Source organism: Oryzias latipes, chromosome 7 (assembly GCF_053564925.1).
Source record: "Oryzias latipes strain Hd-rR chromosome 7, Olatipes_Hd-rR_3.1".
NCBI lineage: Eukaryota > Metazoa > Chordata > Actinopteri > Beloniformes > Adrianichthyidae > Oryzias > Oryzias latipes.
In genome coordinates, this window is record NC_136243.1 from 14010424 (window position 1) to 14033296 (window position 22873).

A 22873-nucleotide genomic window follows, 5' to 3' on the forward strand; every position below is an offset into this window, starting at 1 on the left:
TTAAAATAAGGGTTTATTCAAGGAGTGTACATGCTGCATGCAACCAGAAGGACCTGCTACAAAACATTCACTTTTTGGGCAGCAACCAAACACAAGCCTCATCTGGATTTAACAACAGGAATGTCAGACATAAATAAACACATTTTCATGGAAGCACAGCTGTGCACTTTCTTCTTTCCTCTCATCTCCCAAACTGAAGACAGTTCAAAAGGCAACAGAAATGTAAAAGTCCAGTGTTGGAATCCAGGTTTCCTTTCTGTCAGTATTTGTTGATGCCAAATACCCGAACACCATGGAATTGTGGGAGCTTGGGGAGGAGAACGCTGAGAAGGGAGCAGGTGTTGATGAAAAAATGCGTAGGATCGTATTTTGTGTAGAAACTTGTGAGAATATACCTGTAAGGAAAGAGAACAACAGAATAGAATTAGATGCTCATTTAGACAAAAAAGGACACAAAACTGTAGGTTTAAAAATACTGGCGATAAAAATGAGAATTAAAAACTTTTTTTTTGCATAATTGTTCCCAAATAATACATTAAGGTTACAAAGCTGCTCAAACCCAGGTGTCCCTGTGAGAAGGTAAACTCCTAATCATGAAATATTAAGTTCAGTGAGTTCATCAATCATTGACAGTAAAAGATGGACTGGACTGAGTGACTGTGACGTCACCCATAGAAAATGGTTTACTGCCGGCTCCAACCAAATGAAAGTCAATTAAGTCGCAGCTTTTTCTAGATACGTATTCTGCCATGCTGGAGCCAGACAACATCAGTAAGCAGTAATTGGTCTAAGTGTTGGAAATCCACACACCTACTACTTGAAAGCGGACTCTGGAGAATCTGTCAAACGTTTCCAATGTTGGACCTGAGACTACATACCTTTGAGGCATCTGATTGGTCAGTATATAACTTAAATTACAGAAAAACGACAGAAGAAATGCATATTAAAAAATTTGAATTAGCAAGAACGTGTGAAAAAATGTATCAGATCAAGAATGGTTACTCTGACAAATAGAATGACGGAGTAATAGGCTAGCTTTTACTTCTTTATAGACGTCTGTGGGATTTTGGCTTCTTGGAGCCAGCAGGTACTTCCTGTTTGGAATGTGTGTGTGTGTGGGGGTGTGGGGGGGGGTGGGGGGGCGGCACTGGTCACTCAGTCCAGTTCTCACATACAGTCAATGTGTTTAATCGAAATGTGTTTGGACATTTGAGTCACAAAGGTTTGAACACTGAGATCTGCTGTACTGCTTAGAATTGAGACCAAAGAGGAAAAGTCCACTAAAGAATCATTGAAGGAACATATGCTGTGGAAAAAAAAGTCGCTGACAAGCATCAGTGTGGAAAAGTTTACAAAGCAATTTCAAAGTTTTTGGAACACCAAAGAACCACAATGAGAGCCCTTATCTTCAAACGGAGAGAAGTTGGATTTGTGGTGAACTTTTCCAAGAGAAGCTGCCTACAAGCTAGAGGTGACTCAACCAAGTGGAATTGTTTTATGACCCTATTGAATGCTTTCCTTGGAAATTTCATTGCAGATAAACAAACAGGACATTGTCTGCAAATGGGCCTTGTGAACATTTTCTCACATAAAGGGATGACCAAACTTTTACTTTGACATCATTACATCTTGGTTCCTTAAAATGGGCCTGAGCCTCCTGCTCTCTTGACCCACAGCTTCCCTGTCACACCTCAACTGTCTCATCTTCCCACCTTCAGCCCTAAGTCATCATCTCACATTCTCTCCAATAGCATCAAGAAGGTGCTGATGTCTCCATCTCCTCCTTCAGCCTGTTTGTGTGTAATAGTCAAGAGAAGAGGAATGAAACTACAGGTCCAGATGGTGTTAGAGCCAGAGTCCTGAAGGCAGACCAGCGATGTGGGCATCTGCTGCACCTCTGCAACCTTAGCCTGCCATAGAACAGACTCCAGTGCTTTGGAAGGCATCCTGCATCATTCCCAACTCCTAACAGTGTTTTTCAACCGTTTTTGGCTAAAAAATGTTGATTAAAAATATAAAAAGTAAAACTCTAAAGTCTGTATTGATGTACTGGCCCGCCACGATCTCACAAGCACTTTTTGAAATAATAGAGGCACAAACATTTTAAGTTGAAGCGGTTTTTCCTAAAAGTTGTGATGATTAGCAATTATAATTTTTCAACTAAATGAGTTGAAAGTTTGTTCAGGTAGTTGTTTTTCCCTCCAGTTTATTAAAAAGCAATTTCATGTAAACTTTACAAAAAACAAAAAAAAAATTATATTCGTTCCAAACAGTCATTTCTTAAAAATATATATAATTTGTGCAAGAGCAATTTAAAAATACATATTTAATCACAGCATGTTTGATGAATTTTAGACAAAAAAGGCCAACATTTTATTCATGTTTGTAAGTTTAATTGTAACTAAACAAAAAGTTGTAATCCTTTTCCTTTTGTCTAAATCAAAAATGTAACTTTAACAAAAAGTGTATTTATTTTTAGCTGAATTAAGGTTTCCTTTTAGTTAAATTGGTCAGTTGGTCACTTCACTGTAATGTAATTTATTTTACTTTCTTACTTATATTATCTTCAAGTTTTTCAAAAGTGAATTAAGTCTGAAACCGAATTTGTTCTTCAATCCAGACATTTTTAGAAACCACTTCTTTCTTTTATAAAGAGGACTTGGACCAAACACTGGAGTCTGACTTTAATTCTTTGGTTCTCCAACACAAAATTGAAGGAGAAATAAACTGTATTCCTGATTTCATCAGGAAGACTTGACAACTGTTAGAACAGATGTTTGCATCTGTTGTCTTCGTGACAGTGCAGGAAGAGACGCTGTCACATTATCCCAATGCATCATGGGAGTTGAAGTGTAAAGCAGGCTCTGAGACCGGATCCAGTGGGAAGCTACTAGGGGGGCACGGATGATCTGCAATCTGATCATTAGCCCCGGTTCTCCACAGACGTGTGCCGCGTCCCGTGTGTTTCATTTAAGTCACTTGTCCGTTCACATCAAACACAATTCTCGCATTAAGTTCGCATTCTCTGCTGTAGTTTTAACCTGCGTTAAAGCCGCTGCTTGACGCTTGTCCAAAAGTGTGTTTGCATACCCGTCGCGTGTGGGAGGAGCTACTGTCAAAAGTTTTTCTCGCCCTCCTAGTGAAAGACACAGAGGATGCTGAGAGGTCCGGTGTTTTTTTGAAGAGCTCCACAAAGCTGTCAGCAAACTACTCAGTGCGCCTTTTTTGATGAACACAAAGCCGACATTCTGATGATGGTAAATGTTTTTAGACCAGTGAAAACGAATAATTTCCCGCAGCACATCTGACCTTCTCTCACAGCACACTGGTCAAAAAACACTGTCCTAAGAAATCTCATCTCTGACCCTAACAACAACCACAGAACTGTTGCCCTAAACATCCCACGTCATGCAGTTTCCTGATTGCCATAAAGCTAAGGCTGAAGATGCCATCTGCTGAAACAGACTCACCGTCATCCTAACAAAAGCAGTAGCACAGTGAGCTTCGTGTCCTTTGATGACTCCACTGCATTTAGTGTGTAATAAACTCCAAATGACACACACAGACACCTCCATCACCACCTGGGTTAGAAACAACCTTTCAAACAGACCACAGTTTGTCAGACTGAAGGATGGAGTCTGATCAGGTCATCAGCAGCCCAGTGACACTAAAACTATTTTCTCATTTATTTTCCCCCATGAACACCTCAGAATTTTACAACAATCTCATCAGCAGAAATACTGGGAGGATTTTGGCTGTATCAGAGATAGAGAAGTAACTAAGTACAGAGGACTAACTAAACACATTTTGATTTCAAAAAGCTTTTAATATTTTTAATTTTCTTTTAAACTTGAGCACTATGAGGTTCAGAGATCGAATCTGAAGGGTGTTACAAACTCAATGAATAATAATTATTATTACTAGTGGATATGTGATGATAACTGCATTAAAGTTCTGCAGACCCTCAGTGTGGCTTAAAGATGATCGTCAGTAAATCTGGACTGTACTTGGACTTATTGAAATTTAAGGATGATAAGAGAGTATGTGCTCCCAATTTTGAGTCTCGGTTGAATGTTTTTTTAAAGTTTACTCTTTAAACCACAAATCAGTAAAGGAGAAACAAAATTCAGTAACCATTTTTGGATTTTCTTTCTTATGACTTTTTGCAAATTTAATTGAAGAGCAGCCGGTCACCCACTCCTATATTTTCATATTAGAATTCGAACTGTGGTTAATAGAATGGGTGCTGTTCAGTGGAGATCAGAACAATCATTACTGATATCTGAGATCAAAGAAAGGCTCAAAAACGGATGGAAATTCATGTTGGCAACACCAAATAGGTGCAACCAAGATGCACAATAAGCGTGTTTGAGATCACCCAGGTGGACGCGACGCTGCGCAGATCACCTGGTGTGTGACATGTGTTTTTGTTTATGCTCTAACATCACCTGTCAATCATCACAAAATATCACCAGAAAGGGTGATATTTTGTGAAACATTGCATTATGGGAAATGTGTCCTGATGGTTTTTGTAGTTAGTGATCAATTAAAATAATTTCTAATATCTATTGATTAGAGGCTACCGGTACATACATCACAAACATTAAAATAATTATAAAAGATATAATAACACAGATCATACTGAGGAGAGGCATACTAAAACTAAATTGAATGTTAAGGACAACAAGTTCCTGATCTCCTTCAGTCTCGCTGCAGCTTTGACTTCAGGCGAGGCGCTGGTTCCTCTCAAACACATCTATCAATGCATTTCCCACACGTATTTTTTAGTGTGTCACTACATGCTGTTGCTCGCACGTGTTTAATGTTAAAGCCCCATTAGCTGTCACGCATGTAGGTGTGGGACATTTATTCTCCGCAGTGACCCATCACCCGTGGGAGAGGTGTGCTGCAGTAAACAGCTGCGCACGAGAACAGTTTGGTTGGGGTTGATACGCCACCGCGCGCCTAACCGTAACCATAACCTTAACCCTCCCCTGGATCCGTGCGACCCAGAAAAAAGTTCAGCATGGACTGTATGTATTTAGAAAATTACATGCGAATAAATACGTTCTAAAAAGGAAAGTAAGGAACTCCTAAATGTGTTCTGGGGAGGGGGCTGTCAGGTTTCCTGCTTTAAATGTTCTCCTGCTTTCAAGCCCGGTCAATGTCACGCCCCCAAGAGTCATATACCCCACTGTGATTGGTTAGTTTGTCAGCTCTCCGCACAAACACAAAGTGTCGTTCATACAAACTGGCGGGACGCATTAACATTAAACTTTCATATTAAGGCGGGGGCCGCAATATATTATCTTGGGGGCCGCACACAGCCCGCGGACCGTGAGTTTGAGACCCCTCCTGGTTTACACAGCTAGCTTACAGCCCCTCCCACCCTCGACCTAACATTACAGGTGCAACAAAAATGGCGAGCGATATCATCCAGTTTTGAGGCAGATGCTGACATCTAAATATCTCTTCTTGGCACTACAACTTGCTACAGCACATAGGTGTTAACTCTTCATCATCTTTCAATTCCTCATGCACACCTGAGCGTGAGCGCGCATGGGGGGGCGGAGCAATGAGCTTTTGGCATGCTTATGTCACAAAAATGCTTTCTTTTTTTTTCAAATTATTTTATCTTGTCTGCTCCTGATTCACAACGATTTGAACAAAAAAATACTCAGAAATGCAATTTTAAGCTTAATGTTCTTAATATATGCCCTCCATCAGAAAAATGCCATAAGAACATTTTTTACAAACATGATTTTCATCAGGGGGGTGGGGTTTAATAGACTAAACTAAAACATAACTGAAACTATTTTAGAGAAGAGACAAAGTACATCGTCCTTCTTGAGGAAACTGAAGTCCTTCAGTAATTACAGCAGGACAGTACATATCTTCTATAGGTCTGCTGTGAAAAGTGGGCAGTAGGTAGCAGCATCATTCCTAGCAAGAGGCTGAACAAACTGAGATTCTGCTCTGGAACCTCTAAAATTGATGATCAAAAGGAGGACGAAAACCATTACTTTGAACATGGAGCTTGCTCTTCATAACAACAACTCTAGAGCAGTATCTTCAGCCAAAGCTTTCTTCAAACCTGCAATTACCCCCGACCCCTAAAGGATGTCCTTCCTACCCACAGCTCAAACAACTAACAAAGACTCTCGCAAGAATAGAAAATGAGTTACCACTCATTGTAATTCCCCTTTGGATTGACAAATTTGTATTTAGTTGAATTGAAATAATTCGGCAGACTGCCAAAGAATCAGAACCTCTACAGGTAAAAATCCAAAAGTGCTGCTACTTACATTTATTCTTAGGAGGCCAAAAGGGTCTGTTGAGATTTTAGACACTGTCTCTGCATTTTGACTGCGTTTTGGATAACAAATACAATGTTCCCTCAATGTATCACGGTTCACCTTTCATGATCTCGCATATTTTTTCAGCGTTATGTTCTTCTTTTTTTGGTACAGCACAATGTATTCTGTGCTGCAGACCTTATCAATCTCCTCTGTGCCATGTCTCCGGTACAGAATGTGTTCATTTTGCCACATTTACACAAATCCTCAATCGTGAACAGATCTTGGTTTTCATTCTATAACATTGGACTTATTTTTCCATGAGGATATAAACTTTGAGAGTTTAAACCAGAGAGAAAAGTGTGAAAAATGGATTTTACAGCCTTCAAACGTTTATAATCCAACATTTGTTAGAAGTTATTTTTAGAATGTAACGAGGGACCACAGTAGTGTACACCACTGTGCAGTACATGATTTATTTGGCCAAACACACGAAACACTGAGGAATTAAGGATAATGCACCTTTTTTTTTCCTTCAAAATATGGCTCTTCAATGCGAACAAAGACAACACTCTGTTTGACAGATAAATGCTGTCTTTGCAGCACATAGGAAACCTAAGGTATTTTTGAACTTGAGATGCAGAAAAAGGACCTTTGGGACAGTTGACTGTGTCATTGACTAGGTACATAAGGGACTTTTCTGTTTATCCTGCTGGGAACTGTTCGCTGGGGTTAAGTGCAACCGTGAACATAAATTAAAAAACTGTTTTAATTCCAGGAACTTCCCCGCCGTGTCTGTCCTGAACTGCATGTTGCGTGTCTGTGTCTGCCGCCTGACTCGTGTGCAGAATATGTTGCTTCTTTGTGCTGTAGAGATAAATCCCTCCCTATCAACAATCTACACCCCCTCGACAGAATGCAAATCTGGTCCACATACTGAAAGTAAAACCCCCTGCCAGTTATGCAGAAAACTTTTCAACGTGAGGAAAATTTGTGCTTACAGTACAATGGGTGAAATGGTGAGGAATTTGCGAGAAGAAGTGAACTGGATGCCGTTGTCCATCTGTTCCCAGTGTGTGAGGAGCCGAGCTTTGCCCTGGTCTGGGGTTTCGAAGGGGGTCCCCTTCACTGTGTGTAGAAACAGGTACATCGCCTGCAGAGAAGTGAAGATGTGCAGCAATTTTAAAATGTGGAGGCAGCTCAGCTTTCAACCTTGTTATTCATTATAAAAGCCATTCTCTAGAAACAAACTAATTGTAAGGGTTTTTTTTTGGATATAGTGAAAATGCATTGATATTTGAAAATAGGGTAAAAATCCCCTGTGGTAGTGGTGAGGATAATCAAGTATGATAGATGAACATCATATCAAACACAAAAAATTAATCAAAAGGCTTTAGTAAATAGACCAAAGTAAAGAAAACCACATTTCTCAGCCAAGTTTAAGTAAACTGCAGCAGCAGATTTCATGAACTATGTCCTGTTCTACTATAACAAAAAAAGGATTAGTTATCATAAATAGCCTGTTAAATTAGGGGTCATTAATTAAAAAGTATAAATAACCAGTTTTTTTTTCTGCTTAGTTTTTAAGTTTAAGGTGTCTTCGAATTAAAAAACTGTCCTGATGACCTTGCTCTGCTTCATTCTGATGCATCCACTTGCAGAGAAAATAGATCCATGTTTGTCTTTGTTTTCCTCGTCTGAGCTGGATTCCGGATCAAAACTGTACGGTTGGACTGCTATAATTTTGTTCATCATTTTGTTGCACCACTAATGTTAAGTTGGGGTTTTGAGGGCTGTAAGCTAGCGAGAGCAGTGTAAATAGATGGATTATGGGAAACGGGGACAGGCTTAGCCCGCACCAACAGTTCCACCCACAACTTAGAGGAGAATTTTTTAATGAACAAGAAAATGACACAGGTTTTCTTTTTTTTAAATTTTGACTAAAATGTCGCTATTGTAATTAAAAGACCACTGGGGACACTTTCAAAATAGATCATAAGATGATTGGAGTGGGACTTTTATTTTTTTGCAACTTGACAAAAATGCCAACTGATTCTTAATGGCGGTAAGGTGCAAGGCGTTTTTAAATACAATTAAAAACTAGCAAACCTCCCGATCATATCCCAAAATGGTAGAAAACTGTTAAAATTGAGCTGATTTACTGAATAGACTGAAATCAAAGTTGACAATTTAAGCCAAGAAATCATTCTACCACTGTAGTAGCAAATCCAAACTTTTAAAAATAATGGAAATCTGATTTAGCAGAATTGAAATCCTAGAAGAAAAGCTGCTTTTCAGGCAAAACAAAAAAACCTAAAGCTAAAATAAATAAATAATTGATTATCAATCAAAATACACTCAACATACCAGGAATCACAAAACAGGTTTTTTCCGTAGCTACTACATTCTGAGCTTAATGTACTTCATCTGAACACGTGTATCTTTCTGATCAGATGTCTGAAGGAATTGTATTGATAGCGTGTGATTACACAAGTATTTTTTTTAATTAATTGAATATTTCTAAAGATTCTAACTTGTTGGGAAGGTTTTCAGCCTCAGTTTACAACAAGCAAAAATAAGAACATAAATAATGGATGAATAAACATTAATAAAGAGAGCAGCTTCATTTTTTTCCTCTGCAATTAAATAAAAAATGCTTCAGAGTAGGTAGACTAAGATTTGTGCAGGATGTGATTGTGGTAACGTTTTACTTTTTTGACTGTAAAAAATTAACATTGAACAATTTGGACTGACCAAGTTGTGGATGACATTTGTGAGGGTCCAGACAAGCGGCACTGTGAGGAAAGGAATGCTGAGTAGAACGACGTGCAACACGACAGTCAATAGGAGATAGGTGAGCCATATCCCTCTGCTGTTCATCACCCTGGTGTTGGGGTTCACCTCACTGTGAGCTACGCCAACATTCATCTGTAGGAGGAAGAACAAATACAGTTTACACTCTGACAGCTACTAACAGATTAGATTAACCCTTGTGCTATTTTAGATGACCCCACCCTCACATTGACGTGTTCTCCCTACCATGACAAAGGTGGAAAGATTTCATGTAATCCATGGACACCAGTGAAGATCACAAATCATTGAAGAAAAAAGGTTCAGCGCACTGTCTAGTGGGTCTAGATGACCCAACTCCCAATGTTAAAGTGCCTAGGATAGCACAAGGGGTTACGCACGTTGGGAGTGGGTTAGTCTTAATGAAGACCCTGTTCACAGAGGTAAATGTGGACAACCTCAGACCATAAAGTAAAGAATATTAATCATTTATTAAAGCCTCTCAAATAGAGTTAATATAATTGCAGCACTGTGATTCCAAAACATCTTTTGTTCAAATTGCAATAAACTTTGCATTTCGAACTGAAATCTGGTTACATTAACTATGCTGCCAAAAGCCCCAATTACAAACCATAAAGACAACTGGATAAAACCCCCGGGAAAATCGCTGTGGTACTGCAACGACATGGACTAACCAAGAATGCCGAGGAGTTAAAGGCTGCTACCAGAGTAACCTGGGCTTTTTTAAACGCAGTCTAATCACCTTCACACCACACTGCTGCTGTAAATGCTGCAAAAGTTCATACTTTTTAGTAATCCATTATTTTTTTCAGAGTTGGCGAATTTTATCTGTGTAACAACTGTACTTCATAATCCCTATTGAAGAAATACACACTTGAAATACAACTTGAAGTGCAACTAATTGACGCAAGTTAAACTGATTTGCAGAAATATACTTTTTGATAATATTACAAGTTATTAGGATGCGCAAATGTCAGTAAAACCAATCAATGTAAACTTTTTTTAAAGCCCCTAACTATACAAACTATAACAAAAAATTACAGTAAGTAGGGAAGTACTGTTTCAGTACAGCTCCTTCTGAATATGGTGGGTTTTTTTTTCTGCATTTACAGTGTTTCTTTATGATGAGAGATTGTGACGAGTTGTATTATATTATTTTATTGTTCCTTCACCTTGAATTTCTTTTTTGCTTTACACCGGCGGATGCCTGATCCCCAGAGCTGCTGTAATGATTGAATTTCCCCACGGCGGAATCAATGAAGTTGATTAAAACTTGTCAACTGTTTCACTAAATCACACATTAAAAAATATCTAGTATTGATCGTTTACATCAATTAAAAGTAGAATGAGAAACATCTCCGCCCGCTCGATGTGCGCCGTGTGCGAAAACACGCTGCTCCAGTTTCAGACATAACTACCCAACATCTCTCGGCTAACAAGTTTAGCTCTAGCTTCATTTGTTTACTGCTCGAGTTAAATATATATATATATATATATATATATATATATATATATATATATATATATATATATATATATATATATCCCATAAACTATATCAATTATATCTTATAAAAAAGTCTCACGGTTCATAGTTACTCAGTTCTCGAATCACTTTCATTGCTATTGCAAAAAGTGAGCTTTTTAAACGACGTTCGTCAGCTTGCTAGCATCTGGTTGTCAGGCTAACAAAAGTTATATCGAAATTAACTATCATTGACAGACGTCGTTTCTGCCAGTGTGGTTTAAAACCGCCTGTTAAACTGTATTTGTGTAGAACAGCTCCAAACATTTTCAGAGTGCTAAACAAAAATATTTTATCTGGGACAAACTTTACCTTCCTGTGTTGCGGTAGCTCACCAGGAAATTCCTTTTTTTTTTTTGGTTGTTTGTATGTTTAAACCCCGCCCCCGTATGAATGGGATTGGTTTGTTCCTCCTTGGTGCAAAAGTTTAGCACCTTATAGTCTCATAACAAAAATATTGTTAGAACTTACTTGTGAACAGTAATTCCACGTGTTCTGCTCTCAATATAGCACTAATTGTTGCTTCTAAAGGCTATACAAACAACGGGCATGGTTGTAATTCTATGTTGACTGCAGTAAGTTAAGAGGCTACCCCAGCACGAGTAGACCCTTCCAATGTGGCGACGGCTCTGCGCATGCGTCACCTGAACCTCCAGATTTAATAGATTTAAAATCTGATTTAATTTTAAAACCGATTTGTGCGCGAGACGGTTACTTTTGTGGTATCATGATACTTTTACCATAGTTTTACCTTAGAAAAATCTTTAATTACAACTAAATCTACAAAGTTAATGCTCCCCTAAAAACAGCGATGAAGTTTAGAATAAAAATGTTTCTGCTATCCAACAAAGTAAAATAATGATCACTTTTATCCAAAACATTTATTTCCCATTTCATTTATATAAATACAAAATAAATACAATAAATATTGTCTTAATAAATATACAGCAGTTCCATTGGAAATACAATTTCCATGCATAATGCAGGGTTGGGAGTGGAAACACTCTCCCACTCATTTTCAGCTTTAAGTACAGTGTTACATTTCTGATCAGTGTGATCTTACAGTGAGCCATTGCACATCATCTTTCAATGACAAAAGATGCTCTACATGCATTTCTGTGCTGAGCTGGCTGTGTGTTGAGCGGGATCTCCAGCAGCAAATACTCGAGCAGTGAAAACAGAGAAGGAAAAGAGTCTGTCCAAAGTGTAGCTGCACAGAAGAGGCTCCTTCCAGTGCTCAATGGGCTGAGTGTCTTCTTCACTGTTGACCAAGTTCTGTAGAAACACGGTTGGGATTAGCTGCTGTGAATGTCTGTCATCCAATCTTGAAATGGCACAAGATGACTGGACTTACCAGAGAATCCCTCAGTCCTCCAAGGGTCTTCACACACTTCCTCATGTCTGTCTGCAGTTTCTCCAGAGCATGCTCCACTTTTCTGGCAGGCTTCATGCAGCTTTGAAATCCAGAAATCCTCTTTACTGCAGAGCTGTAACTTTTCAAGGTTTTGAATATCTTTCCAACACAAGGCTGAAATATAAACAAAGACATTAAAACATGAGTATATTAATCACAGATGGTTTTAGAATAAAGTTTTGGTGTACAATTACAATATTTAACATAAAGTAATATGACTACCTCGAATATTATAGTTTGTCTTACCATAGATTTGTGTCTGAGACTGTCAGGATCACACATGTCACTTGCCTGCATGAAAGCAAGCTTGCTGGAGAAGTTGGCCTGATCTGTTGATCCTTTTTTCACCTGCAAACAAATTGTCAATACATTGCATTATGGGTCAAGTTATTGTAGTACTAAGCGAAGTAAATGATGACATTCCCATCAAACATGTATATAATATCATTCCAGCGTCAATACATTTTAGACGTTATTTGAGACAAAATGTTATGATGACAAGAATTAAAAATACCCAAAATCTAAACACTAGTGACGTTATCATCTGCAATGTAAACATATCTGAACTTGCAGAAAGATGAAGCGCTCACCTCTTCTGATGCGTTCTTTGCTATGTAGCTGAGGACCAGAGAGCTGTCCCGTACGACCTCACACGCGTCATGCGCACCGAACGGTGCGCCAGATGATGCGGTCAAAACCGCCAAGAGAATCACGACCGTTGTGTGGCAGAAATCCATCCCGTTGCACTGCTTTGACTGTCTTTTTGTTTTGTTTTTCAAAGGCACTGAAGTGAGCTGTTTTTCCCTGCCTCCTCCTGTGCGCTCGTGCCGGCTGAACGTGGATGTGATGAGAGCAGAACTGTGTTATATAGCAGTGACGCGCGGAGGCGGAATGCCCACTTGGCAAGAGAGGGGAAAACGGGGGTGGGGGGGAAGTCAACCTCCTGTCCCTTTTCACTGTAAAGTACAATGACACATTTGGATTTACTTCATGCTATTTTATTCGTGCTTTAGGTTATATCTAATAAGTAATTTTACTTTCTGATAAACATTTTTTCCCTTTTGTTTTTAGAGACCAACTTTAATTTTGTGTTAAATGTATTTGAGCATATATACGCAATATTTATAGTTCATATTTCACATCTAGACTTAGACTGTCATAAAAATATCATTGAGTTTAAAAACTGTTTACGCAAAAAAAATGCAAATAATTTGAAAAAAAAAAAGGTGAAAACTTAATCATCCTAATTCATTGATGTTACAATGAAAGTAATTATTTTTTCATACACAAACAGAGCCTGACACTGAAAGTTTAAGACTTTGATGAAACTATAAGAGGAAACTTATAATGTGCATAATGAGTAGATCTTAGTAACACTCAACTCAGAGGCAGATCTGGAGATGAGTTACCTTCAAGTTCGAAGGCAAGGATCTAAAACTTCAACTTTCTTTACCCTTTTCTCCTTATTTACTTTGTACTGTGGCATAAAACAACTGGTAATTTCGATTTAATTGTTGTTGCCTTCATATATTGTGTATCCAAAATGTACCATAATAACAATGGATTTATAAGCTCTTGATCCTTAGCCATGACATGTCACTTGCCTCACATTCAAGAACCATTCAATCAATTGTTTTCAGTCAGTAAAAAACTTCTGAAAATATTTTTGTATAAATCATTCTATTGAACCACTGCACACGTTATTTTTATATTGTGAAAGTCTAATCAACAGAGATGATATTTCAGTGGGACTGAAAGGTGAAAGTCTGCCTTTGTTCCAAACTGTACAACAGTTGGGTCAGTCCACGCCTGGTGCTACATTCAAGTTAGTCCTCTTTTTTTGTTTTTGCTTGTTTTGTTTTATGTAATTGCTCTCATAAACCTATTCTTCTGTTTCTTCAAAATATAAAATTTGTTTTACTATTTGGGGTTGCTTTTTGTCTGTGCATAAATTTAAAGTATATTAAAACCATGAACAAAAGTCCTACATTTCCTAATTTATTATGTTAATTTATCATCTAATTTTTTATAAACATCTTTTGCTTTTTTGAATTTCTACTTTCACTTTTATAGTACTAGTTGTTTACTCTGATCTGTTGTTTGTGATGTTAGAATATAGGGAATAATCGGAATGACGTTTTGGAGTCAGACCAAAAGAGCACAAAGAATTAAAAAAAAAAAAAAAAACATTATTTTGGATGTTAATCAAATACATTTTCTCATTCACCCTTTGGGACGTTGTTTTTCCTGGACAAAAATTAATCTAACAATAAAAGGTCACTGGACCTTTTTAAATTTTCTACATGTTCTATACATGCAATGCTGCTGTTTTCTGTTTTATCTTAAGTGATCTTGGATTTTGATATTTTTAATCCCTCACATTAGGCGTTAAAAAATGTGGTTCATAAATTATTTTTTTTAGGTAACTTTGTCTATTTTTGATTAAGATAGTGAGAAATAATCATTAGGAACCTGATAAGCAAACTTCATGATTCATATTATTTTTTTAAAATCTTATAGTGATTATGGGCATCAGCCAGGAAGGGAATCTTCACATCTGATCACAGCAACTTCCTCTTAAAACGTGACTCTTTCCTCTTTTTCTTCATTGAATCACAGATCAACATTACATAGAGTGCACAGAAAAACATTTCTGCCCAATTGGGAAACTAGCAGGAAGTTCTGGATCTGAAAGAGTAGCAAGGATTGTTTCAGGAAAGCACAGCTTCCTTTTTGAGTCAGCTTGTGTTCAAAAAGACTTCTATAGAAAGTTTCTCTAAGCAGGATTTAAAAATATTTTATTTGACAAGAAAGTATTAGCATATTTTCTTTGGGAAAAAAGATTTAGGGAAAACATCAATCTTCACCATAAATAACAAATAATTCAGAATAAATGTTATTCTAAAACATACAAAGAAATATTATTATACTTAATACATAAATAAATATTATCTTAATAAATAAACAGCAGTTCCATTGGAAATACAATTTCCATGCATAATGCAGGGTTGGGAGTGGAAACACTCTCCCACTCATTTTCAGCTTTAAGTACAGTGTTACATTTCTGATCAGTGTGATCTTACAGTGAGCCATTGCACATCATCTATCAATGACAAAAGATGCTCTACATGCATTTCTGTGCTGAGCTGGCTGTGTGTTGAGCTGGATCTCCAGCAGCAAATACTCGAGCATTGAGAATGGAGAAGGAGAAGAGTCTGTCCAAAGTGTAGCTGCACAGAAAAGGCTCATACCAATGCTCAGTGGGCCAAGTGTCTTCTTCACTGCTGACTGAGTTCTGTTGGGATTTGAAATGACATATAAGCTCTTGTAAATGTCTGTCATCCAGCCTCAAGATGGTACAAGATGACTGAACTTACCAGGTGAAGGTGACTCAGGCTGGTAAGCGACTCCACACACTTTCTCATGTCTGTCTGCAGTTTCTCCAGAGCCTGTCCCACTTTTCTGGCAGACTTCATGCAGCTTTGAAATCCAGAAATCCTCTTTACTGCAGAGCTGTAACTGATCAGGGTTTTGAATATCTTTCCAACACAAGGCTGAAATGTCAAAAAAGAAACTTTATTCAAAATTATATTAACACTTTCAAAGAGTGCTTCACAATTTTGACAAATTAAATAATAAAAATTAAAAAAACGTGTGAATGTTTGGATTACCATAGGCTTTTGCGTGAGGCTCTGGGGATCACACATATCTTCAGCTTCAACAAAAGCAAATAAGCCGGAAAAACTGGCCTGGTCAGTTGATCCATTTCGAGCCTGTAAACCATCACAACCTATTAACAAACTTCTTAATGTAACCAAAATTTGTGGATAATAATTTCATAGTTTAATTGATAAAATAGTTAAATAACCATCTAGTTTTTTTCAGATTGAAAATATCCGTACATTTGACCAGAGCGGCTTTAGCTTTCAGAATCCATTTTATTTGGATCCAGATGTGTAAATGTAGTTTTGCACAAAAATATTTTTTTTATAAAAAGCGAAGGTCCTCACCTCTAATAGAGCGTTCTTTGCCAGGTGGTTGAGTCCCAGGGAGCTGATGCGGACGTCCCCACACGCGTCCTGCACGCCGTAAGGAGCGCAAAGAGCTGCGTTCAGAAATCCAAAGAGAAGCACCAGAGCTCTGAAATTCATGCTGAGCAGTTAATTTCCCCTCTGTTGATTTGACTTATGTATTACTTGTGATCAAAGTGACTGAAGTGATGGATCTAAGAGAGCTCTTTAAATACTGTGTTATTTGGGGGGGGACAAACTTGCTGACTAAGTTTGTGTGTCATGCAGGAAAATTCTGAATGGGTGTCCGGGTACTGCCTGTCGGAATGCCCATAGATCAATGTCTTCAGATGGGCTAATTGTTTACAAATTAATATGAAGAGAAAAATAGAAGTAATTCACTCTCGATAACACCATAAAATGACACATTTTATTACTGCGTGCACTCGCGCGCACACGGGTATTTATGGATGTATTATTTCTTTGAACAGAAACGTTGCACAGAAATGAAAATTGCTGTAAAATATGCCAGTGTTGTCTGCCAAGAAGCGTGCAAAGTGTAGCTTTGCCAACAACACAAAAACACATAAAATCCACAATAAAACTGACAAGTAAAACAAAACAAACAATAAGAAAAACCGTAAGAGTTTGAAAGTGAAATAGTAGTCTCCACACATTTGACCAAAAACTTACAATAATTAAACAAACATTAAAAATGCGGTAGCCTATGCGTGTAGAATTACATATTTATATTTTTTATCATCACTTTTGTTGGTTTGAAATGATCTTAGTATTGGTGGGAATTGTGGGAGTTTCCTCTCATTATTGTCCAGGTGTGCAGGTAAGTGTGAACTAGCTCAGTTTCACTTCATGACAATGGCAGTGCCCAGGAAGTGAGATTAACATTTACGTTTTGCCAAGTTGATTAATTGGAAAAAAAACTTGCCATGGGAATCCTCCTGTCCCTCCTGTCTACCAGAGAAAATGACCAAAATCTTTCCCATGAAATGTCTCTGTGAAAAAGACAGGAAGCAATACAAATAGTGGAATATTATACTTCCTTTGTCTTTCATAAATTGTGTTTAGTATTTTATCAATGAGTCGGAAGAAGTAACTGTTCCTCCTACTCGTTTAAGTAGAATCAGGAATGTTTTGCAATCAAGGACTTTATTGTAAACCTGAAAGAAGCCTTGAAAGAATTCCTTTAGAACTTAAGTGGAAATTAACCAATAATTACACTGTTTTTGCACATAAGTCAAAGTAAAAAAGACTCAACAGTTTAAGTGCAAACTTCTTTAGTGTTGTTTTTGTTTTTCTGATTCTACACTGTTCTTCAGTTATGAAGATTCAGTAACTATTACTCTACTTTTATAGAAGATGCAACACCTTTATGGTTAATATGCCATTGAAAGATAATAACATGCAAAACAATAACCTGAGTAAAAATAATCTTGTTTAAAATAACGTGACACTTTATGTGTTTTAGTTGCATTGGTGTAATACTTGGGGGGGGGGGGGGGGGGGTCCAACATAGAAAGAAATAATCAACAGACGAGGCAGTAATCCACTTCTTAATAAAAAATAAAAAACAAAAGTAAATTCAAACGAAAATACAAATGGATATTGAAGCAGAAGATGGTTTTAAATTTGGGTTAGGTTAACACGCCCTATAACATGGATTTCCAATAAAATATTTGAAAAGGTGGTGGTTTTAATGTCACTGCGTTGCTGAGGATCACTCATTCCTCGATCACTCCATTTACTTAACCAGATTCACTAAACAAAGTGGTATGCGTTTAAAAGAATAGTATTATTACTGTTTAACACAATAAAAAAAGCACTGTGCCCCGAAACAGAAGACAAACGTCACTGTGGGGCCATTTACCCAGAACAGAAGCTCATGAAACCCAGCCGTTCTTGAACTCACCGCCGTTTGCTCCGGAAATACTTGTGCGTTGTTGTTGTGAATGGTGAGCATGGACACCTATGCGCCAAAACATTCCAACAAAAGGTTAGAAAATACTTTAAACACGAATTTTTAATGAGTCCATTTTTAAAGATATGACAAAATCTGCTTAGCGTTGTGTGAATTTAGTGTAAACACGGACGGTGGAAGCATTTTTTTATTTATTTATTTTTACCAACAATGCTAACTTTTAGCGAAATGAACCAACCGTTACTCACAGCTAGCCTTAGCTAGATTATTCTGATGTGACATTAAGAGTTTAGGCGCGAACGCCTAATTCTTTTTGATAAATGCATATATAGTACGATTTATTTGAGCTCTTTTTGTTTTAGCTAAAGATTTCTTTGTGAATTAGGTTCGGTTGAGCTTTCTCGGAGGCAGCGCCCGGTGGGGAATTTCGCCTTTATTTGACGCACGACGTGATCAATGTGTAAATCTGACCTTCATTTGCAGGTTGCTGCTGTAGCTTTTCCCCAGCATGAACTTTGAAGGTCTCGATGCAGGGATGGGGGAATTCCCACCAAACCTTCACGGGACTCTTGACGCGGGACTGGAGCCTTCCATGGACCCTCACCTAAACCCCAGTTTACTCCAGGGTGTGGAGCTGGAAGCGGAGGGCCTCACCATGACGGTTCCCGAGCCTGTGCACATGATGGAGGGAATTTTCTCTGAGCTCCACAGTGTTGTGTCAGAAGTGGGCATCCCAGTCACTGCAACACATTTTGATAACCAGGAAGAAATGCTCTGGATGGGAAACCACAGAGTGAGCGCATATGCAAACTGTGTACATTGTTTCTATAGGAACTCGGCTCTAAAACTGAACTGATTTACCACTGTTTTCTGGTATTCTTAGGGTCATGTAACATCGTTCTTTGGGCCTACAATGGGACGTTATTCATCTTTCCAAGTGCACGCTGCAGATGACATCCGGCACATACAGAGTTTGGAAACAGGAGTGCTCTTCCTTTCCAAATCCAACCTCAAATGCTACACGCGTGGCGGCCTGTTTATGTTTGATTATCCGTAAGTGGATGTGTGGATGTGTAACATTAACATGGTAACTAAAATATTTATTATGCACGTAAGTCTGGAAACAGCCTGGCGTCATAATGTATTAGAAGATATTTTTATGTACATATTTAAGTGAGCAGACAACATTTGTGTTCAGAATGGAGGAGGGAGCGGACATGCATAGTCTCCTCATGACCGGCAACAACACGCTCCTCATGGGTGGGCTGCAAAACTATGTTGCTGAAGTTGACTTGAATACGGTTCAAGAAACTCAAAAGGTGAGTAACAGACTTTCTTTTTAGTTCCTAAGTGCTATATGCAACAGGACCTGCTTAAAAGACCAAATCCGATGAAAATTGTGTTTTTGTCATTTGTTTTTACAATTTCTTGTGACATTTATCAGATGGATGACATATATTAAGAAACTTAGGCTACGTTCACACTCCAGGGCTTAATGCTCAATTCCGATTTTTTGAAAAAATCAGATTTTTTTTTACAAGGCTGTTCACATTTCCAATTAAATGTGAACCTTTGTGATCTCCTGTGTGACCGTGAAATGACCCAGAAGTGACCCGCATGCGCAGAAGAGTTCTCAATGGTGAACGACGTCACTTGTTGTTTGCAGAAGTAGCTAACGTTAACAATGGAATTTCAACAACAGTGTTATCAACAGCGGAGCTCTTTTTGCATTGTTACATTTATTTTCACAAAGGAGCCAGCACAATTACAATCTTCTCATTTTAAGAAGGCATTGGAGCCGGGATCGTCTGTATCCTCTGTTGTGTAAAGGGGATGTGTATGTGTTTGGGGCTGCACACGTGTGTGTGTGTGTGTGTGTGTGTGTGTGTAAGAGACAGGACAGAGCGCGTGCAGCGAGGTAGAGAATGAGGGGGGCAGTGGGGGCGCGCATTCATGTTGTATGTTAAAGGAGGAAGGAGAACGAGAATTAAAGAAGGTTTCCCCCAGAATAAATGCTATTGACTCTTTCTTAACCCGCTCTGGAGAATCTGAGGGTCCGAACGGGGAAGTGAACCCCTAAGGAGGATCCGCCTTCTGCCCTGGAGAAGGTCTCCCCCGCGCTTCTGACTAATTAAAAGCTGAATTAAACCTTGACAGTGGATGAGGCCCTCACATCCTCAGGTAGGCTGATCCACAGACGAGGCCCGTAGTTTCTAAATGAGGCCTCGCTGTGGTTTTTTTCCTGACCTTAGGATCTTTAGCAGCCCGCCTGAGGATCTAAGGGCTCTGGGAGGTTCATAAGTTAAAAGCAAATCTTATATAAAAGAAGGACCAAGACAATGAACACTCTTGTAAACTATTAAAAGAATCTCAAAATCAATCCTGAAGCTGACAGGGAGCCAGTGCAGAGATTTTAAGATCGGTGTAATGTGTTCCCTCTTCCTGGTTCTCGTTCAAAGGCGTGCAGCAGAGTTCTGGACCAGCTGCAGGCGAGATGCAAAAGAAAGCCGCAAAAATTACGCTTTCATCAGTAGCCCTGTAAAATTACTGTAATATTTGTTTTTCATAGCTGTCTTTGTTTATTTGTCTTGTGGTTTAAAAATCTGCTGGACGATGAACAAACTTCTTAATATCTTTCTAGGTGTAAAATAAAGCAATCAAAGTTGTTTGGAAAATAACTTTTCAATCCTTTAATAGATTCTCATGAATTTTATTTTTTTCCTTAAGTAAATGCTGCTTTCCCTCCTGTCAATGTGTTAATGCAGACCTTAATGCTCTGGACAGTGATATGTTAATATGTTGATACTCAAAAGGGATTTTATTTTACCCAAAGGTGTCTGCACAGTTTGCACGGCGTTCTCCTTGTGTGTGTTTGGGTTTTCTCTGGGCCAGCTTCCACCCACGGTCCAAAAACATGCTTCTTAGACTGATTGGTGACTCTAAACTGTGCCTTGGTGTGAATATGAGACGATGGCATGGGGAACTGTCCAGGGTATATCCCGCTTTTGGCCAACAGTAGCTGGGATAGGCTCCAGCAACCCAGTGACCCTAAACAGAAAGAGTGGATGGACGATGTCTGTATTCTGGAGAGTTTTTTTTTACCACAATATAGAAATTGCAGTGTCATATTTTTCTTCATCAAAGGTTTCTTACTTTTCTACAAGAATGGGTCAAATATTTTCAGGTCAAAATGTGTTTCCCTGTCTTTTTTTTTTACTCTCCAGTTCACCGTGGACATACCCGGAGTGGCCATAATGCGGCAAAGCAATCGTTTCTTCTTCTGCGGCCACACTTCTGGCAAAGTAAGGAAGTATCAAAACATCTGCTTCCTAAGGCTTTTTCCTTTTTTTTTAACTTCCCACTCATGTTGAACCCCTGTTGAAACAGGTAACCCTTCGTGACCTTCGCACTTTCAAGATGGAACACGAGTTTGATGCGTTCTCCGGAAGCCTGTCAGACTTTGACGTTCACGGGAACCTTCTGGCGGCATGTGGGTTCTCCAGCCGTGGATTGAACGGGTTATCTTGCGACCGTTTCCTCATGGTCTACGACCTTCGGATGATGCGGGCTGTTACTCCGCTTCAAGTTCACGTGGATCCCCTTTTCCTGCGCTTTATCCCCACTTACACTTCACGTCTTGTGATCATCTCACAGACAGGTCTTTCACTTAAGATTTTATGACGATCTTTAGATGTTTAGTTTTTAACCAGTTTTAGGTGATCTGATCATGTTTGCTTTCTTTGTCCTGCAGGTCAGTGTCAGTTCTGTGAGCCCACTGGACTTGCTAATGTGGCGGATATATTTCACGTCAATACTGTCGGCCAGCTGCTCATGAGTTTTGACGTATCGTCCAGCAAACAAGCCTTAGGCTTTGGGGATTCAGGGGGCTGTGTGCATCTATGGACCGATGTTCCAGAGGTGTCTTTCAACGACTACTCTCGGGAGACGGAGTTTGCTCTGCCCTGCCTGGTGGACACACTGCCCCAGCTGGACTGGAATCACGACCTACTGCCCCTCTCCCTCATCCCGTTACCCCTGACCAGCACTGAGCCGCTACTGTCGGACTGGCCCACATCTCTGGCTGCACCACGTCCCAGGTAACACAGACAGAAAGGTAGCATATACTTGTCCTGAACCCCAAGCTGAATTTGAATATTCTTTTGAAAGCATGTACTCATGACCTGTTGATAGATACGTTAAACTGGAACTACAGACTGCAGTGCAAGGAAAATATAAGGGAAGTGGGAAATAACTAAAGCGCAGACAGCAGCGTTGATGTTCTTTTTGTTTTCTGTTTAATGCGAAAAAAGCAGAAAAAAAGAAAGAAACTTTCCACTCAATCAGTTTAGATGCTTTTTAGATGCACTCAAGAAAGAAATAGAGTCCAAACAATGTTTCACTCATAACATTTATTGTCTCATTACCATTCACTCCACTCAGTATTGTAGCTTTCACTGCCACTTAACACACATGTCATTGATTATACATTTGTGTTATAAAATGTGTCCTTCATTAGGCGTATTTTGTGATTAAAAAACTGAACTATACCTGACTCAAACACTACACCAGTAGTAATAATAAGGTATGTAAGACAAATCTTCATTTCTGTTTTATCTACCTGAGTGTTGTCATAAACCAATCACTGCACTGTTCTGCAAATGCTTACGTTTTTTTTTTTTGCTGAATATTTTCAAAACCTTTAATTGTTGCCTGGAAGCTCATCACTCTTGTTGAGCTGGGAAAAGTGTCATGATGAGGGCTAGAGGTCAGCATAGAGACTTGATGCACAGATTTGTCCGTGTTGGATTTCAGTGTTATTGTCTTTAGGTGCAGTGAGGATGAAGATGTTGTTTGGAACAGGATGTTGAAGAAAACACATCG

General features: G+C 38.7%; 3 protein-coding genes across 6 annotated transcripts in view; 1 reads left to right on the plus strand and 2 right to left on the minus strand.

Annotated features, from left to right (window-relative positions):
- On the minus strand, positions 1–18605 carry ormdl2 (ORMDL sphingolipid biosynthesis regulator 2). Of its 3 annotated transcripts, none has more exons than XM_078950265.1 (4): positions 18464–18605; positions 9051–9224; positions 7298–7449; positions 1–395 (listed from the first exon to the last, which is right to left on the minus strand). In XM_078950265.1, exons 1-4 carry the CDS (start codon positions 18500–18502, stop codon positions 260–262), a joined length of 501 nt encoding a protein of 166 aa, XP_078806391.1. In that variant the 5' UTR covers positions 18503–18605; the 3' UTR covers positions 1–259. The 3 variants fall into 3 exon arrangements, with proteins under 3 accessions (XP_078806391.1, XP_004070922.1, XP_023812588.1); XM_004070874.4 differs by lacking the exon at positions 18464–18605 and adding an exon at positions 11104–11265; XM_023956820.2 differs by lacking the exon at positions 18464–18605 and adding an exon at positions 10945–11084.
- LOC144994062 (uncharacterized) lies at positions 11495–17037 on the minus strand. Of its 2 annotated transcripts, XR_013657443.1 has the most exons (7): positions 16057–17037; positions 15718–15819; positions 15424–15600; positions 12637–15341; positions 12293–12394; positions 11987–12160; positions 11495–11907 (listed from the first exon to the last, which is right to left on the minus strand). XR_013657443.1 is itself a non-coding variant. In XM_078950264.1 (4 exons), exons 1-4 carry the CDS (start codon positions 12781–12783, stop codon positions 11737–11739), a joined length of 594 nt encoding a protein of 197 aa, XP_078806390.1. In that variant the 5' UTR covers positions 12784–12905; the 3' UTR covers positions 11495–11736. The 2 variants fall into 2 exon arrangements, 1 of the variants encoding a protein (XP_078806390.1); XM_078950264.1 differs by lacking the exons at positions 15424–15600; positions 15718–15819; positions 16057–17037 and having other exon boundaries at positions 12637–12905.
- pan2 (poly(A) specific ribonuclease subunit PAN2) overlaps positions 18501–22873 on the plus strand; it is a 12734-nt gene continuing 8361 nt past the window's right edge. The window contains exons 1-6 of the mRNA XM_004070974.5: positions 18501–18785; positions 18876–19045; positions 19191–19311; positions 21217–21294; positions 21380–21650; positions 21744–22089. Of these exons, the coding sequence (XP_004071022.1) occupies positions 18501–18785; positions 18876–19045; positions 19191–19311; positions 21217–21294; positions 21380–21650; positions 21744–22089 (1271 nt within the window). The remainder of the gene's footprint in view (positions 18786–18875; positions 19046–19190; positions 19312–21216; positions 21295–21379; positions 21651–21743; positions 22090–22873) is intronic.

Bases quoted from the DNA above. Each gene is read 5' to 3' on its own strand.
- ormdl2 (XM_078950265.1), bottom strand. From the start codon at position 18,502: ATGCTGGGGAAAAGCTACAGCAGCAACCTGCAAATGAAG. The intron at 9,225-18,463 runs GTCAGATTTACA...TTCCTCCTACAG, and splicing joins GCAGCAACCTGCAAATGAAG to ATGAATGTTGGCGTAGCTCA. The intron at 7,450-9,050 runs GTCAGTCCAAAT...ACTTCTCTGCAG, and splicing joins CAAATGTCATCCACAACTTG to GCGATGTACCTGTTTCTACA.
- LOC144994062 (XM_078950264.1), bottom strand. From the start codon at position 12,783: ATGGATTTCTGCCACACAACGGTCGTGATTCTCTTGGCGGTTTTGACC. The intron at 12,161-12,292 runs GTAAGACAAACT...TTTATATTTCAG, and splicing joins GTCTCAGACACAAATCTATG to CCTTGTGTTGGAAAGATATT. The intron at 11,908-11,986 runs GTAAGTCCAGTC...GTGTTTCTACAG, and splicing joins GAGGACTGAGGGATTCTCTG to AACTTGGTCAACAGTGAAGA.